Source organism: Colias croceus, chromosome 8 (assembly GCF_905220415.1).
Source record: "Colias croceus chromosome 8, ilColCroc2.1".
Lineage (NCBI taxonomy): Eukaryota > Metazoa > Arthropoda > Insecta > Lepidoptera > Pieridae > Colias > Colias croceus.
This window is the reverse complement of record NC_059544.1, coordinates 1676473-1693578: the sequence shown is the minus strand read 5'-3', so window position 1 is coordinate 1693578 and position 17106 is coordinate 1676473. Positions and strand designations below refer to the sequence as shown.

Below are 17106 nucleotides of genomic sequence, written 5' to 3'. Positions count from 1 at the left end.
GGCAAGAACAGCGAACTATTGCTGCGCGTTTTTATTTCAGTTTGGTAAATGCCAATTTTGGCAATTCGGCCATTCATAGGTAGGATTGAGGACACTTTGAATATATCGTATTCACACGCTTTTGAGTTAACACTCAACTATCATTTATTTGATAGATTGACAATGAAATATTGAAATTCGAATATTTACAGTAAATTATAAATTACGTTTAAGACTATTGCCAAATTTAGCTGCTTTGTATACAAAATTAAAAAACTAGTTAGATATTCTTTATCCTTGTTTTATATCTTTAACCTGCATAATATATTGATGCCATACACAATGTTAAATCGACCAAACTAAAAAGCTCGTATACTTAACATGACGACCAATCATTTTATTATCACGAAACTTGTAGCGAAAACGTGTTGACATCAGAATAAATCAAGCGGCTGTCAATTAAACATCCTATTACAACAATACACAGACAATCAAGAGACCAATTATTTATTTATTCGCAGGGGGCCTGTCCACGACTGCTATGGTGAAGATCCAACTGCTAGATATAAACGACAACGTACCAGCATTTACTGTGAAGGATTACAATGTATCTTTAAAAGAGGGGAGGGTCTTGACGACGGAGCCGATAGTAGCCGTATCGGCGAGTGATGCTGATTCCGGAAGATTTGGGACTATCACGTATAGAATTGTGGGTGGGAATGACAACGATGTGTTCAGAATTGACCGGAGTACGGGAGAGATATTTGTGATAAAGCCAGCGTTGATACAGACGAATGGGAAATTTGACTTGGAAGTGTCTGCTACTGATGGTGGAGGTCTGACTGCTCCCCAAGGTGCTATAGTCCATGTAGCCGTGATGCCGGCTGGAGTGGGGTCTGCGTTGTTTGACAAGCCGAGATACAATTTTCGCGTGCGTGAAGACGTGCGCAGTGGAACGATTGTAGGAAATTTGAAAGCTACAGGCGCTGATAGAGGTAAGATATTTCTTTTTGATTAATTTCTCTTAGTTAGAACATCGATGACCTTATTATTTCATTAATAGTATAGTTAGTAAAAACTCGTTTTTTAATTTTACGTTTCTAAAAACTTTGCTAACTAAGTAGCTCATAATCAGGAGGTTACGATTTATCACAGAAAGTTAAAATTACAATAGCACTAATTTGCTGTTATAAAATAAAAATACCAAAACATTATCCGACATCATCCACTGCATGCCAAACCTGTATTCCGGGCCGACTATTTAGAATGTTATAATTACTTATTTAAAAGCATTATAAATACTTGAACTCGATTACATTCTTCCGAAAGAAAGGCTCAGTAAATATTCGTTTGGGATTACATACAAAAGAAGTCACTTAAGAGATAGAATAAATATTTATGGAAAACTTGAAACTACCGAAGAATCGGGCCGTCTTATAGCTTCATTTTACTTAAACAAATTTATTGAAATCGTGCCACTTTTGCTTCGTTTTAAAATAAAAGCATTAGCGTTGTGCAATACTGGAAGAATGTAGGATTAGACTAGGAATACTTGATATGTTTTCATTAGGGTGCATATTTTAATTCAGCTTAGAATAAGGAATGTATTTATTGTGAAATAGAAACTCATGTTTTTATAGATAGGTACATTAAATTTTTATTACGACAGGTATAATGAAAAGTTATATTACATTTATTCACTTTTAGTTCGACTAAGAAATAAACCATAATCCACTCAACAACAACTAGACCAATACATTTCCTTTTAGACAACCGGTACAGGTGCTTTTCTACCACTGACCACAGACTACATAACTTTCTAGATATTATAACAATCGTTTATTATTTTTCACTTGCAATACTAAAGTCGTTATTACGTATTTTACCTTTATTGTAGACCCAACAGCATGGAATAAATATTTTAGATAAAAAAAAAAAACAAAAAAAATTGTTTTAAGCCGTTTCTATCCATCAAACTAAAACCTATTTCAAAGAACATGAACAATTCCATCGTTCATGAACAAGTTCATTTCATTTCTCGTTCTTTTTTCACATTTTCCTCACCTAGATTTCCATTAAACCAAGCACCAAGCATCTACTCACAAAATACATAATCGCCTATTGTCTCGCGACGATCACGATTCACTGATGAGCAGCCTTCGTTTCGAATTTCCACCTTTTATCCCCTATTTAGACTTTCTAATCTCAGAATAACTTTGTATTCAATCTGTGTTGGTTGAACACGTATTATATTATTATTTTTCGCCACCCGCTACGAAGTTAGTTCTGTGTTTTTGATTCGAGTTCTTAAACTATTTATTAATCATTATGATTATTAATTGAATAAAACCGTATTTTGAAAAATTTTCTTTGAATGTATATTTTTCACTTACTTATCAACTTACTTTTAAAAGTAATTTTACCATTATCAACGATAAATAATTTAGACACCTTAACCATATGACCTTTTAAAAACACGACAGTAATAACATTTAAAACCAACCCCTTCATACTTCACAATCCTACAATTTCCACAACATTTCCATTAAGTAAAGGCATATTTCATATCACAGTACAAAAGCGAGTTTCTAATAACTCGGAAGATTCGTTGAGACGTAGTTTCTAAATCAAATCCCGCCAATAAACAATGGCGGCTATCTTGCGGCAATGCGTTATGTTTCACTAATATTTATACAAGTAGATTTATGCTTACATAGAACTGTAATGGATTATATTTGCGTGCCATAGGGTATTTATTTTTATTAGATATTTGAAGATTTAACTTGTTATGTAATATGTCTCTAGATTCAACATTAGAAATTGGGATTGGAAGATGCAGATAATAATATTCGGAAAAAAAAGTTAAAAATGCACTATTCTTATGTAAATACATTAAAATAGAAATAACTAGGTATGATCAATTTTATATGATTTTGGATATCTAATTTCTCCCAAAAAATATTCGTAATTATGAATTACAAACTCTATAAGCTGAAAAGCTATTGATTAGGATCAAATTATGATTTATACAGAAATCTAAACTAACAAAACCAAAATTGAAACAAGACTATCAATTCGATACGATATTCTACTTGATACAGTTAAACGCGAGCACATTTAAAATTAAAATATCTTAACATAATACAAGCAAAACGCAAAGACATATTACACATCGGTGTAACGAAGGACCGTTTTATTCGAGTCCACGTTTATTCTGTTGCTAGTCGTAGCTCTGTAAATCACTGAATTGCGAACACAACCGTTATACTACGTGGAGTACCTTCGTTCATTGTTGTTCGGATAGCGGCATTTAAAATTCATAGTTTGAGGTTGCGTGCATCGGTGTATAGATAGGACACGCCTGCTATTGAGTTCTTAGTCGGTAATGTTAGTCTTTGTGTTCTAATTTTTGAAGGTATGTTACATTCGATTGGAGTTCTATGATAGGCTATCAGATATTACATTTTACTGGCAAAGGAAAGCTTCTAACTAAAATCTTTATTTTCATGGGGTCATTCGAATATCATCATTTTGTAAGATAGGGTTTAATCTAAGTAAAATTCCATTTCCTTTAATTACGTATGTAGGTAAAAGTTATTATAATACCGTGCAATTTTGGTTCTTACAATACATCGCTCAATAATAAAAACCTGGATAAATTCAGAGAACATACTCAGTTATTCTTTTAAATGTATATTTAAAAGGTAGCCTTAAAATTATTGTGATCAGATAAGCAATATTAGCAAAAGCTCACATGTTCCGTATAGGTCAATGTTAATAAATTTAGGAGCAATTAACCCGACCGCATTGGGAGCGATTGCAAATCATATCTGGAGATTGTAAAGATATCGCTTAAAAATTACTCTGTATTGTATTGGTGTTGTGTGGGTTAAGATAAAAGAATCTTTTAAAATTTACCCGATGATTTTTGTACGTAAGCTATTGCACAAGGCAACCTTGCATTACTACTGATAATAATAGTCATAGACCATAGTTGAATTTCTATAGTACCAGAAAATCTTAAATTATTCTTGTATAAGCCTACATCTTTTCTAACTAAACCCACCTCACGTATTGGAATGATCACATAATATATCATGCTATATTTCGATCTATAAAAGGGCCTAGATTCTTCATTCCTACAAATTACCATCTTTTAATAATTGCCCCTTATAAGTCTTATCAAATTATTTAGCAGTCTACCGCAAAGACAAAAAAGAGTCCCAAGAAAACACGATCGCGATATCCCGTAACTTGAGCAGATCACCTCGGACAGGGCAGAGCTCAGTTAATTAGAAAAGCACCATAATACTGCAGCCCAGTGTACACCGCCCCCATCAGATTTATAGCTCGGTTGCCTGGAGATAAACATTCATTAATTAAAAAAATATTATTTAATGAGTCCGAATCGGGTTTTGATATGTGCTCGCCTGTGTCGGGAAACTAATTTGTTTTACGTCACGTTCGGTTTAATTTAATTTATTGGTTGGGGTTCGGATATTTGAGATTATGCAACAAGGTATCGATGGGAATCTTGGACTTGTTTTCTCTATTACACGATCTGAGATAATGTTTAAAAATCCAACTGGGTTCAAACGTTCAAAGATTATTTTAGCGAAACGTGTGTGCTTTTTCAATCATTATCTTTAACAAAAGATTAGTAACGTGTTATTTATTTTCATTCATAAAATGCCTAGAATAGTAGGTACTCAAGAGTTAAATGCTATAAATTTCAATAAAACCATATATGCAATATCATAAAGCGAGTATTAAAATGCTATAAAACCAAAGTAGATGCTCCTAAAATGATTTTAGATCTGTATTTTTATGAATACTCAGAAGCATGTCACATTAAAATTAACTGGTAAATAGTAGTATAAATGCGTATAAACGTATAGATATAGATGATAAAACCAATATAGTGAAGTAATATCGATTCAATTACAGAGGCAGACCACACGCAAGACATTAAGTGGTCGTTGAACATATTGCGTAAACGTGGACTATAATTTTATTTATATTGCATTCTTGTCTAAGATAAATCATAATTAGGCTTGAAGAAACTGAACGATTTTTTGAATGACTTCTCCGTGATTATGAAGGTGACTGTTGATTTAGAAAGCATATTTTAATTGTGTTCTACATTACCTACTCTACACAAAAGTAAATATGATTTCAAACGTTTTAAAGAACTTTTTGAGTATCTTATTGCATTAAAAGCTAAATGCTATGAAAGTATTTCTCAAAAAGTTAAAAATTAAGATTTGGTTCACGCTTTCTTGCAAGGCGACACGACTGAAAATTTGAAATTCAATCCCGAGAAATCCAAGGATACGGTCGGCGAATGCGCCGAAACCGAACAAATCCAAGCGGCGGGTCAACAAACCCAACAGACGACACTTTTTGCCCGAAACTTTCTATACTTCTTTTTTGAACCTCAATTATTTCCAACTTTTTATTCCACGTTATTTGGACGGGTTGCAACTGAAATTGTTTACACGATTTATGTGTTAAAATGTTTAGTTAAGTGTTGCGCGGCCGGTGACGACGCTCTGCAATCACGTGCGAAAATTCTCACTAATGACAGCCGTGCCTTAACGACATCGGAGAAAATAAGATGAGAACTTATTTAATCGTCGGTTCGTTCAAGAAAAAATACGTTAAGTTTTTACATAACGTTTCGCGCAGGGGATTAAGCAAATAGTTTGACATTCTAAAGGATTTTCGCAGTCCGCCGATTACAGATTGTTTTTTATTTACCGATCGAACCGGAGATAAGGATAAAGCAGACCTTTCTCAGCGTAATTCCGAGCGCCCTTTAGAGATAATCGAACTTACAGATAATTAATTCATTAAACTCAAATCGAGAATCGAACAATTCGCATAGGAAATCTTTACAACTCTTAATTGAAGTCAAATGGTGGCTCGTGAGTGAGATAATCGCTGTGCCATTAATGATTTCAATTTAGAAGGGCATTTCGAGTATGTTTCAGAGTAAATCACTCGACTTGTATTTAGCTAATGAGTGATTGATCAGCGCGACAAAGTGGTACGCACACCTGGCTTATTTGCATAAAATATTTTGCAATTATGTTTGTTTTTAGTTGTTTCCACGTCATCGCTCTCTACCTGCGGTATTTCATATTTAAGTCGGTGTATATCTTGTTTACAAGTCAATGTTTTAGATTTATTGAATTTAAATGAATGGATTGCATATTAAACAACGAATGAGGGTAATTCTAAGTACTAAATCGTATTTCATTTCTTCAATGAAATCATAGTATGCTTAATAATTGCCCTGTTCGTTATCTTATATAATTGTCAACGATAAAGAAATATAAAAATTTCAAATTAAATATCGAAACTGAGCTGAACATTTATTTTAAAGTATAGACCGAGGGAACCCAAAATACCGCGGAATTGCCAATTCAAAAACAAACATTAAGCTCTCTAAAATTCGCAAAATAAGACGAGCGCATCACAGACTGTATAAAGGATAAAGGAGGACGCGGGGTGCCGCAGGGGGGTGCTCTGGGACCAGTTACAGAAACAAAGACTGCCCGGTACGTCGTCGAAGTCCGTATATCAATCTTGTTGCGTCAACTGTCCTGCCCAAAACGTACGGCGAAAAAACGCGGCCGCAAAAACGATCTGAAAAAGAAATACGACAATGAATCGCTTACTGTGAGAAGTGCCAATTAAAATTTGATAGATAGAAAGCGGTTTTCGGATGTCGACTTGATGAACGGGGATTTAGGGGACTGGTTCTGATTTAAGTACTACTTACCTTTGACTGTAACAAATGGATTAATGCAAAGGAAATACATCGCCAAAACTGTATAGTAGCTGCTACATTTAGTTTCAGAATAATGAATCCAAATAAAATTGGAATGTATTTAATATAACAATCAGAGTCTCGGAATGCCACTAGTCTCAAAGCAAAGCCAATAGATGTCGAAAGTAAAATGATACGGACACATAAATATTTATGGAGGCCGTAAATAGTGGTCCAGTCAATTTTACTCGTATATTATAATCCAGGGAAATTGAGTTGAAAGAGCTTGGGAATTCGACATACGATGTTTTAGGATTTATACCCATGTCACGAATGATTTGCAATTAATAATATGGTAAAGAAACCCAAAAGAAAAAATATTTAAAACTTTAATGAAGATTCATATTATATGCTACGAAAACACAATGAAAATGGAACGATGCGGTGAATTCAATTACGTAATTACTTAAATAAAATAAATTAATGTAGCGACAGTGTAGACGTATAATATCGTTGTAGTTTGAGAAGGTTTTGAGAAAACACATTCGGCATTCTGCTGTTAAAGAAAATAATATACTTGAGAAGACGTAAATATTTTTAATAATTTCATATTAATTAAATCTTATATATAAAAATGAATCGCAAAATGTGTTGGTAAGCGCATAACTCGAGAACTGCTGAACCGATTTCGATAATTCTTTTTTTATTATATTCCTTGAAGTACGAGCATGGTTCTTATGTAGAGAAAACGTAAACATGTACCACGGGCGAAGCCGGGGCGGACCGCTAGTTAAATATACAATCTTTAAAATAAATTATGAACTAAACAGCAGTGTGTCCGTTAGAGAGTTGAGATATTAAGAGGTGCTTTGTAACATAAACACGAATTATTTCATACCGGTACGTTTCTAGTTATTTCTACGGGAATTTAACCTCAGGTACCTTATCATTTTACTGACTTTCTTCAAGTTTTCATACTGGTTAGTTTATCGCGACCTTTATAATATGAATCGTTGCTAGACTTCTCATAAAACGGATATTTACTGAATAAGGATAAGTTTGTAATAATTAACTTGTAAGAAATTGTTTTAGATGTATAATTTTACATTGCATAGTTGTTTGAAAACTACAATAGATAATGACAATTTAATCTCTCTTTTACAATCTTTGATAAACCAAGTTTCTTTTCGATTATCTTTGATATACCTTATTTTCCTAATTAATCCTTTATTCACCAGGTAAAGTAGTACGCTACAGCATAGTCTCCGGCGATATCGGTCACCACTTCACAATAGAACCCCATACTGGAGCTATAAGAACATCAGGACAACTGGACCGGGAAGCTGCGTCTTCTTACCTTCTCAATGTTAGAGCTGCGAATGGGAACACTGCTAGCTATGATCAGACACAGGTAATTAATATTTACTTTAATTTATATGTATATAGAAGTTTATCTTAACCGTTAAAATTACTTTTTAAATTATATTCTTTTGGTATTGAGGTAGGAATATTTTGATACTTTCTACTATATTATTTAGAGGTTTAACTTGGTGAATTGACTTTCATGATTCATATTTTATTTGAAAGCTGGTGCCTTCTATTAAAATTTAATCTAGTTCTAATAAGTACAAAGCGGTTATTTTTTGTTAAAAAAATTTTGTCGAGTATACAGTGCTTAATATTTTAGAGACAGATAGAACCAACCATTTATATCCCAATCATTCCCAGGTTCAAATAACACTAGAAGACGTGAACGACAACGCACCAGAATTCGGCACATCGTCCGTCAAAGTGTCTGTAGCGGAATCAGCAGCTATAGGATCTGTGGTATATGCTGCGAGAGCTACTGATGAAGATGAGGGCAAGAATGGACAAGTGACATATACTTTGCTGTCGGCTACTGGGCCTGCAAATACCTTTGCTGTGAACCATCAGCATGGACTTGTTACGTTGTTGAGGTTGGTATTACAAGTGTAGTGTAGTGAGTATAAATGAGTTGATGGGGAAATTGTTTGTCATATTACAATTCAGGAACCTTCATAAAGATAAGACTGACTTCTGAAATGGTTTAGAGAGCCGGAAGTAGAAATGATAGTAAATAGTCTATAATTGTTTGTTAAGAATTGCATATAAGTTTAAATATTGCACATTCTGCGCTTTGAGTGTCAATGATGAGTAAAAAAATATGTCAGAGTTACATTATTATATTAGTTATTTAAAATTATAGTGTATCTGTCTCCCTGTCAGGAATCTGTGAGGAATTGTCTGTAACTGAGTAATTTTATAAAGAGCGTACTAACAATAGAAAATTATGCGAAATGTACATATTGAAATTGAATTTATATTAAGTTTAGTAAAGCAATTATTAATTATATAATATTTTTAGATCATTGGACTACGAGAACCTAGTACGTCACACACTAGTAATATCAGCTAAAGATGGCGGATCGCCCACACTCAGTGCGAACCTAACTCTGGTCATCGACGTGCAAGATGTCAACGACAACCCGCCTGTCTTCGAACATGACACTTACAGCGCTAATGTTTACGAGTCTGAAGTTGTTAATGCAAAGGTAAACTAAACTAAAAAAATATATTTATTTATTTCACTATCAAAGTATACGTGTTAACTTTGTTTTGACTGTTATGTTAAATATCCACAAGAATCGCATATGTGGAAATCATAATGATAAACAAGGTTCACTAACAACATTTTATTCTATCATGATTGGCTTATAATAATTGACTACATTGATCAAATCCAATACAGCACAACTTAACATTTAAACCGTTTCAGATCATAGAAATCCAAGCGATAGACAAGGACACGGGGAACAATGCTCGCATCACATATCGCATCGTATCAGAGAACAACACAGAGTACTTCAAAGTCCAGCCCAGTAGCGGCTGGCTGCAACTCGCGAAGGAACTCGACCGGGAATCGATCCCGCAACACAACATGACAATAATAGCCACGGATAATGGCATCCCGCCGCTGTCGGCGACTGTCAGTCTAATCGTCAATGTACTAGATGCTAACGATAATGATCCAGTTTTCTCGCAAACAAACTATGAATTTTATGTTGAGGAGAATAGAAAAGCTGGTGCGTTTGTTGGTAAAATAGCAGCGAGTGATGCTGATTTGGGAGATAATGCCGCGGTTAGATACAGCCTGTTCCCGTCGAATACTAGCTTCGTTGTCAACCCTGTTACAGGTGAGTGTGCAAATTTTGTTTTATTAAAATCAAACGTAGAATATTATCAGTCTCCGATATTTGCGTTGTTAGGGCTGCGCTAAACAATAATTAATTTTACATCATTGTATAAAATTTATTTTTATTTACATGACCTAAAATTCCAAAAAACAACAACATTCTCGTAATACACAACTAAAACGTAGCCAAAGCAAATATATCGGGCAAACAAAGTATAGCGATTACTTAAATAATTCACGCGGTACACAAAATTAAGAGCCGTCGGCATAACAAAGCTAACAGAGAAAATGAACATAAAACAATACAGTTGAATGGGAACGCTCCACCGATATTTGCGCCGGGCCGGCTGCCACTCACGGGTGTTTACCCACCGACCTCTCGCCGACCGCTCGCAGGCCTCTCGCCGGCCCCTTTGAAAGCTAAGACCCAAAGTGTGTTGTGACTCGGGACTCATCGACTGACCAAATAGTTTGTGTCAACAGAACTGCATTAATACTTGAACAATTTAAAGGAATAGGGAGCAGTTTTGAGTTTGTTTGCCGACCTTCCCATGAATATCGTTTACGATTATGATTTCTAAATGGCATTCCTGCTGTTCCGTTTAAAACGAGATTATTACGATATACTACTTTGAATATCAATGCAACGAGCTTATAATATTATTTGAAAGCATTTATTTACTGTAAACAATTTGCGTTTGCAAAGGCACAAGTATTTTCAATAAAAAGAATATGTACATTAATTTATTACATACTTATTCAATAATTAAATTGACATATATTTTAAAATATATAAGCGCAATTTATTTAAAGAAAAATTACAGTACATGTGAAAAGAGTAAATTAGGCGTCGTCATGTACTTAAATAGATACAAAAACCGTGCACGAACCGATAAGGCGCAAATGAAAAAGGGGATGTTCGTTATCGTAAGTGACTGATGAATAAGCATGTCTCATACCGGCTTATCCGCGATCGACACCCCTTAGATAGTTAGCATCTTTAATGCAACCCCGAGCAGAACTGTAAATCATGCTCGATGACAACTGTATGTAGCGAAGTGCCGATAGGCTCTCCAGATTTCCTCGTATACTTTTTCGGATACAACCTCTTATGTCCATAATCGTTCGTGACTTGTTCGTTTTATTCGTCGGCGGTTCAAAGACGGCGTTTGACGCCGAATTCAGGATACTTGAATCAATCCTTTATGCCAATTATTGGACGTTTTCGGAACAGATCAAAATGTAAAGTACTCCAGCGGGATTTACTTTTTATTGTCATTACTACACCTTTTAATTGGACGGGTGATTTCTGATAATGTGGGAAGACCTTAATTATCGTAGCCAAATATATTAAACGGGATTAATTAAACAAGTTTTTCATTCATTCCGATTCGGTTCCTTACGCACGATACAAAATTGCACATATTATAAAGTAGTTTTTTCGCGTTCTATGTCAATAAAACGTACAATAAAAAGCACGTGATACGAATAAAATGAAGACATAATAAACCATTGTTAAACGTTTCCATTTCTGCTTCATGTATCCGTTGCAATCATCTAATTAGGTGCGTTACGACGCGTATACAGAAAGCATCTTCATGCAAACTGTCGAACCATAAAAAATAGCATCCACCGTCCTCCCAATAAATAACTTTGCCACTACGGGCGTCTGTGATGAATTTCTACGCGATCACGTCGAGTTATAAACTTCCTCGCATGCCCGTGCGCCGTGACCCGCCATTAACAATTATTAAAATATTGCTATATTGAAGTCTCGCTTTTCTATTCGATGTTTTATTACGAGCCTCAGCGGCGAGATATTGTCGTCGAGTATTTAATGCGTACAGACGTTTATGTAGGATGTGGGGTCTCAAACCCGTTTGCGTGACTGATACTCTTTATTCAATACTATAATGAATGAGACTTACTTAATTGCGTATTATGTAAAGGAAATAAGCGTCGACGTTCGTAATACGCATAATATTAAATATTATTTTTAACGCTATGATTGAATTTTTCAGGGATCATCACTACCAAAGAAATGTTGGATAGAGAATTCAAACATTCGTATTCCCTTTTCGCTGAGGCCAAAGATCAAGGTTCGCTTCCACGATCAAGCAGAGTTCCAGTTTCTATAAAGATCACTGATGTTAATGACAATGCTCCTGAAATAGTTGATCCTAGAGAAGACGTAGTCAGCGTAAGAGAGGAACAGCAACCTGGTGCTGAAGTAGCGAGAGTAAAGGCGATAGATAGAGATAATGGAGTAAATGCATCAGTGACATACTCAATTCTCAACGACAGGGATACGGATGGTTTTGGCGTGTTCGTTATTGATTCTTCAACTGGTGTTATCAAAACAAGTACAGGTAAAATGTCGTCTTATATTAATTTGACTTTATGTTACACGTTATTATAGCATATTGGTTCTTATTCGTCATAATTGTTTAATATGTTTATTTACTATTTTCAGTTCTGGATCATGAAGAAAGGTCAATTTATCGTTTGACTGTTGCTGCTATGGACGGTGGTCACCCACCAAGACAAACGATACGACAACTGAAAGTGGAAGTCTTGGATTTAAATGACAATAGACCTACATTTACCAGCTCAAGCCTATCGTTCAAAGTAAGTATATCATTATGAATAAGTACATATATGAATAATTTTAAGTTTTAACTCAACGAACAATACTTTATTTGTATTTTTTATTTTCTTGCTGCATAAGGATTAATGATGTAAGTTGATGAAGTTGTTTCAGTTATAATAAAATATTTTATATAATAATTATTTTTTTTATAATTTCAGGTGCGAGAAGATTCAAAAGTTGGCCACATTGTTGGTACAGTTACGTGCTGTGATAGTGATATACATGAAAATACCATAAATGGAGAAGAAGAACGACAAATATCCTATCTATTAATGTCGTTAACATCCGACCATTCACCAGGGACCTTCGAAATTGATCGAAGAACAGGCTCTTTGGTTGTAGCAAGACAACTTGATAGAGAAATACAAGACGAATATAGACTGGAAGTTAGAGCTTTAGATACATCGGCGACAAATAACCCACAAAGTAGCGCAGTCACAGTTAGAATCGAAATAATTGATATCAACGATAATGCTCCACTATGGCCCGAAGATCCTATAAAAATAGAAGTATCTGAAACTACAGCAGTCGGTATGACGATCTATAATTTTACAGCAAGAGACTTAGATGCTGGTGTCAATGGAGAACTCAGTTTTCATATTGTTTCTACTCTACCAACATCAAAGAATATATTCAATTTAGATCCATTAACAGGAACACTTACGCTAATGTCTCCGCTTGATTATGAAACACTTAAAGAATATTGGTTAGTAGTCGAAGCTGTTGATCAAGCAACAAATTTAACAGAGCGAATTTCAACATCAGCCACAGTTCACGTAATGGTAACAGATGCAAATGATAATACACCAACTTTTGTATCTGCTCGAAAAGTATCTGTGACACTCAATGCTTTGACAGGACTATTATATCAAGCTTTAGCAATAGACGCTGATTCTGGTGATAATGGTAAAATTTCGTACTACATATCGAATGGAAACGATAATTCGTATTTTACGATAGATTATAGTACTGGAAAGTTGTCCTTGTCGAATAAATTTTCATCAGATGCATCTAAAATGAAACCTGGTCAATACAAACTAAATTTAACTGCTTCTGATCATGGCCATCCATTTCCTAAGCAAAGTCACATGACTTTACAATTACATTTACAAGAATCCACTAATACCCCGCCAAGGTTTACAGAAACATTGTACAAAGCGAATATTAGTGAAGATATTCGTCCCGGTAGTTTTGTAACGAGAGTTGTGGCCAAGTCATCTCGAGGAAATTCAGGTAAGAAAATTTTTTTTCTTTTCATTTTTACCATCATTTCGAAGAAAAATATAGTATGTTTTTTTTTAACATATTAAGATCTAAAGATTTTTAACATCCTGTATTATTTCCAGGTAATCTCAATTACATGATTCCATCAGGAGTAGCAGATGATAAATTTGCGATCGATGAACATACAGGAACAATCACAGTGCGATCCAAAATAGACCGAGAAGAAAAAGAACAATACACATTTCCCGTCTATGTGACTGATTCTGGTACATTTCAATCTACCACCAATTTTGATGTAGCAACTGTTACCATAAGTATTTTGGATGATAACGACAACGCTCCTGCATTCAAACCTGGTTCTTGCTACACTTTAACAGTACCTGAAAACAATGAACCCGAAGTTATACACACCGTATCAGCTACTGATAAAGATATTGGAGCTAATGGCGTCATAACATACAGTATTACTTCAGGAAATAATGGAAATAAATTTTCAATAGATTCCACATCTGGAAAATTAACTGCTAAGACACTTGACCGTGAAACTCAATCGAGATATGAATTAACAATAACAGCGTATGATCATGGTTCACCCTTAGCGCTACAAGGTTCCTGTAATATTACAATTATGGTTGAAGATCAAAACGATAATGATCCGGTATTTGACACTGGTCATTATTCCGCTGCTATCCCCGAAGATGCTCCTATTGAAACGTCTATTATTAAAGTTAGAGCAACCGATGCTGATTTGGGATACAATAAACGTATTGTGTATTCCCTAGCAAATGAAAGCCAAGGCTTATTTCGTATAGACAACAAATCAGGAATTATTTTCACTACAGGGTAAGTTGAATAATATAAGTGACGTTATTATATTAAATAAATTTAGCAATTATACTGATGTAAATTATAATGTTATTTATATAATTATACTGATGTAAATTATAATGTTCTTTCTTTACTTTTAGGCACTTTGATAGAGAAAAAGTTGGTGTATATCGTTTTGAAGCTGTTGCTACGGATCAAGGGCGTTATATTGCTAGATCACAAAGAGTATCTGTTGAAGTAACGATAAATGATGTGAATGATAATAAGCCTATATTTACCAAATACCCATTTCGAGAACAAATGGCTACGTTAACACCTCCAGGCCAAAGTTTACTTCGAGTTGCAGCAACAGATAATGATATTGGAATAAATTCTGAAATTCTGTATGAACTTGTAGATACTTCTAACCATAAATTTCGGATAAACCCTACCACTGGTGTGCTTACAGCTACCCAAAGCCTTGCAAGTGAAAATGGAAGACTGTTGCACTTGAAAGTAATAGCCAAAGATAAAGGCAATCCTCCGCAAAGCTCAGTGGGTCTGATTGAATTACGTATTGGAGATTTTTCAGACCAAAGCCCAACGCTAAATTTTCAAAATTCCACCTACAATATTACTATTGAAGAAAATTTGCCTTATGGTAAAGAAGTATTACAAGTAACTGCATTGCGAAGTGATGGAAGACGTCAGAGAGTAATCTATGAAATCGGCAATGGAAATGACCAATACGCTTTTGAAATTGATAGTAATACTGGTATTGTAAGAGTTAATAATTCTGATAATTTGGATTATGAAACTTACCCAGGGCCAAGAAGAACTCTTGTTATTGTTGCAAGAACAGAAGGTTCACCAGTTTTATACGGTTATTGTGAAGTTATTGTAAATCTTTCAGACCAAAATGATCATGCACCAAGATTTACGCAACAACAATACATAGCTAATGTTTTCGAAGGCAACACGAAAGGTGAATTTGTCGTTCAACTAGCTGCAAAAGATGATGACAAAGGAGCTAATGCAAAAATTTTATATCACATTGTGGATGGCAATCACGATAACGCCTTCATTATAGAACCAGCGTTTTCTGGCTCAGTGAAAACGAATATTGTTCTCGACCGAGAAATACGTGAGTCGTATAAACTGACTGTTATTGCGACTGATGAAGGAAACCCTCAAATGACAGGAACAGCCACTCTTCGTATTAATATTGTCGATGTTAATGACAATCAACCAACATTTCCACCACCAAACGTTATATCAGTATCCGAAGGTATGTGTTTTATACATTACTAGGTTTCCGCCCGCGGCTTCGCCCGCGCAGTCAAAGAATTTCCAGGATTGCGTCATTTTCCCGGGATAAAAAGTAGCCTATGTCCTTTCTTGGGTATCAAAATATCTCCATACCAAATTTCATGAAAATTGGTCCAGTAGTTTAGGCGTGATTGAGTAACAGACAGACAGAGTTACTTTCGCATTTATAATATTATGGATGCATGAATGAAGATGAATATAATTTATGGATAATAAATTATATTAGTCTTCTTGTACTCTTATAATGTAGCTTAATTTCAATTTATTAATGCATGATATTACTTTTACTCTAGTAATTCAATAATTAGATCATTTTTCTTTCATTATTTTAATGAGATAAGTTTTATGTTCATTTACAATTTTTAAAATATTTATTGTATTTTACAGGAACGGAAGTTGGATCAATACTCACATCTGTTACCGCAAATGATGTCGACACCTATCCCGCTTTGAAATACGCTTTAGTAGATGAAACAAATATGTTCTCTATAGATAGATACAGCGGAAAAATAGTGTTAAATAGAGGATTGGATTTTGAATCTCGTAAAAGTTACACAATAAATGTCACCGCTTCAGACACGGAGCACATTACTGATACGACTTTAACAATACATCTCACTGATATTAATGATAATGCTCCTGTTTTCCAAGATGTTTCTTACAACAGTGTTTTACCAGGTAATTTATTAATCATTTTTTGCTTTATTTATTAAAATTCTATTTGTTTTTAAATCAATACTTGTGCGTAACTTTAAATATTTGAGGTAAAACATATAATGTTTCTTTTTCAGAGGGATCAGGTACATTAGAAGTCGGTGTTGTAAAAGCCATCGATAATGACAGTGGAGAAAATAGTAACATTTCATACACGTTTCTACAACCGAGAGAAGGCTTTTACATCGATGCTACTAGCGGAGTTATATTCGTCAATTACAGTGCATTACCGACTAATCGTAGAGATGTTCAATTAGCTGTTGTTGCTACTGATCATGGGAAACCAAATAAATCAGCCATTGCTTCTGTGAGAATAAGCAGTGGCGCTTCTTCTGAAATAAAACCTTTCATTGGACAAGATACATACAGGTAATAATATTATATTTATAATCCCAGTTTATTGGTTATATGATA

The 17106-nt window shown here is 34.5% G+C and overlaps 1 protein-coding gene across 1 annotated transcript in view; it reads left to right on the top strand.

Annotated features, from left to right (window-relative positions):
- LOC123694098 (protein dachsous) overlaps positions 1 to 17106 on the top strand; it is a 218056-nt gene that overhangs the window by 197525 nt on the left and 3425 nt on the right. The window contains exons 3-14 of the mRNA XM_045639407.1: positions 501 to 974; positions 7993 to 8165; positions 8483 to 8712; positions 9141 to 9327; positions 9552 to 9969; positions 11990 to 12337; positions 12442 to 12596; positions 12777 to 13851; positions 13965 to 14685; positions 14811 to 15937; positions 16366 to 16656; positions 16770 to 17061. Of these exons, the coding sequence (XP_045495363.1) occupies positions 501 to 974; positions 7993 to 8165; positions 8483 to 8712; positions 9141 to 9327; positions 9552 to 9969; positions 11990 to 12337; positions 12442 to 12596; positions 12777 to 13851; positions 13965 to 14685; positions 14811 to 15937; positions 16366 to 16656; positions 16770 to 17061 (5491 nt within the window). The remainder of the gene's footprint in view (positions 1 to 500; positions 975 to 7992; positions 8166 to 8482; positions 8713 to 9140; positions 9328 to 9551; positions 9970 to 11989; positions 12338 to 12441; positions 12597 to 12776; positions 13852 to 13964; positions 14686 to 14810; positions 15938 to 16365; positions 16657 to 16769; positions 17062 to 17106) is intronic.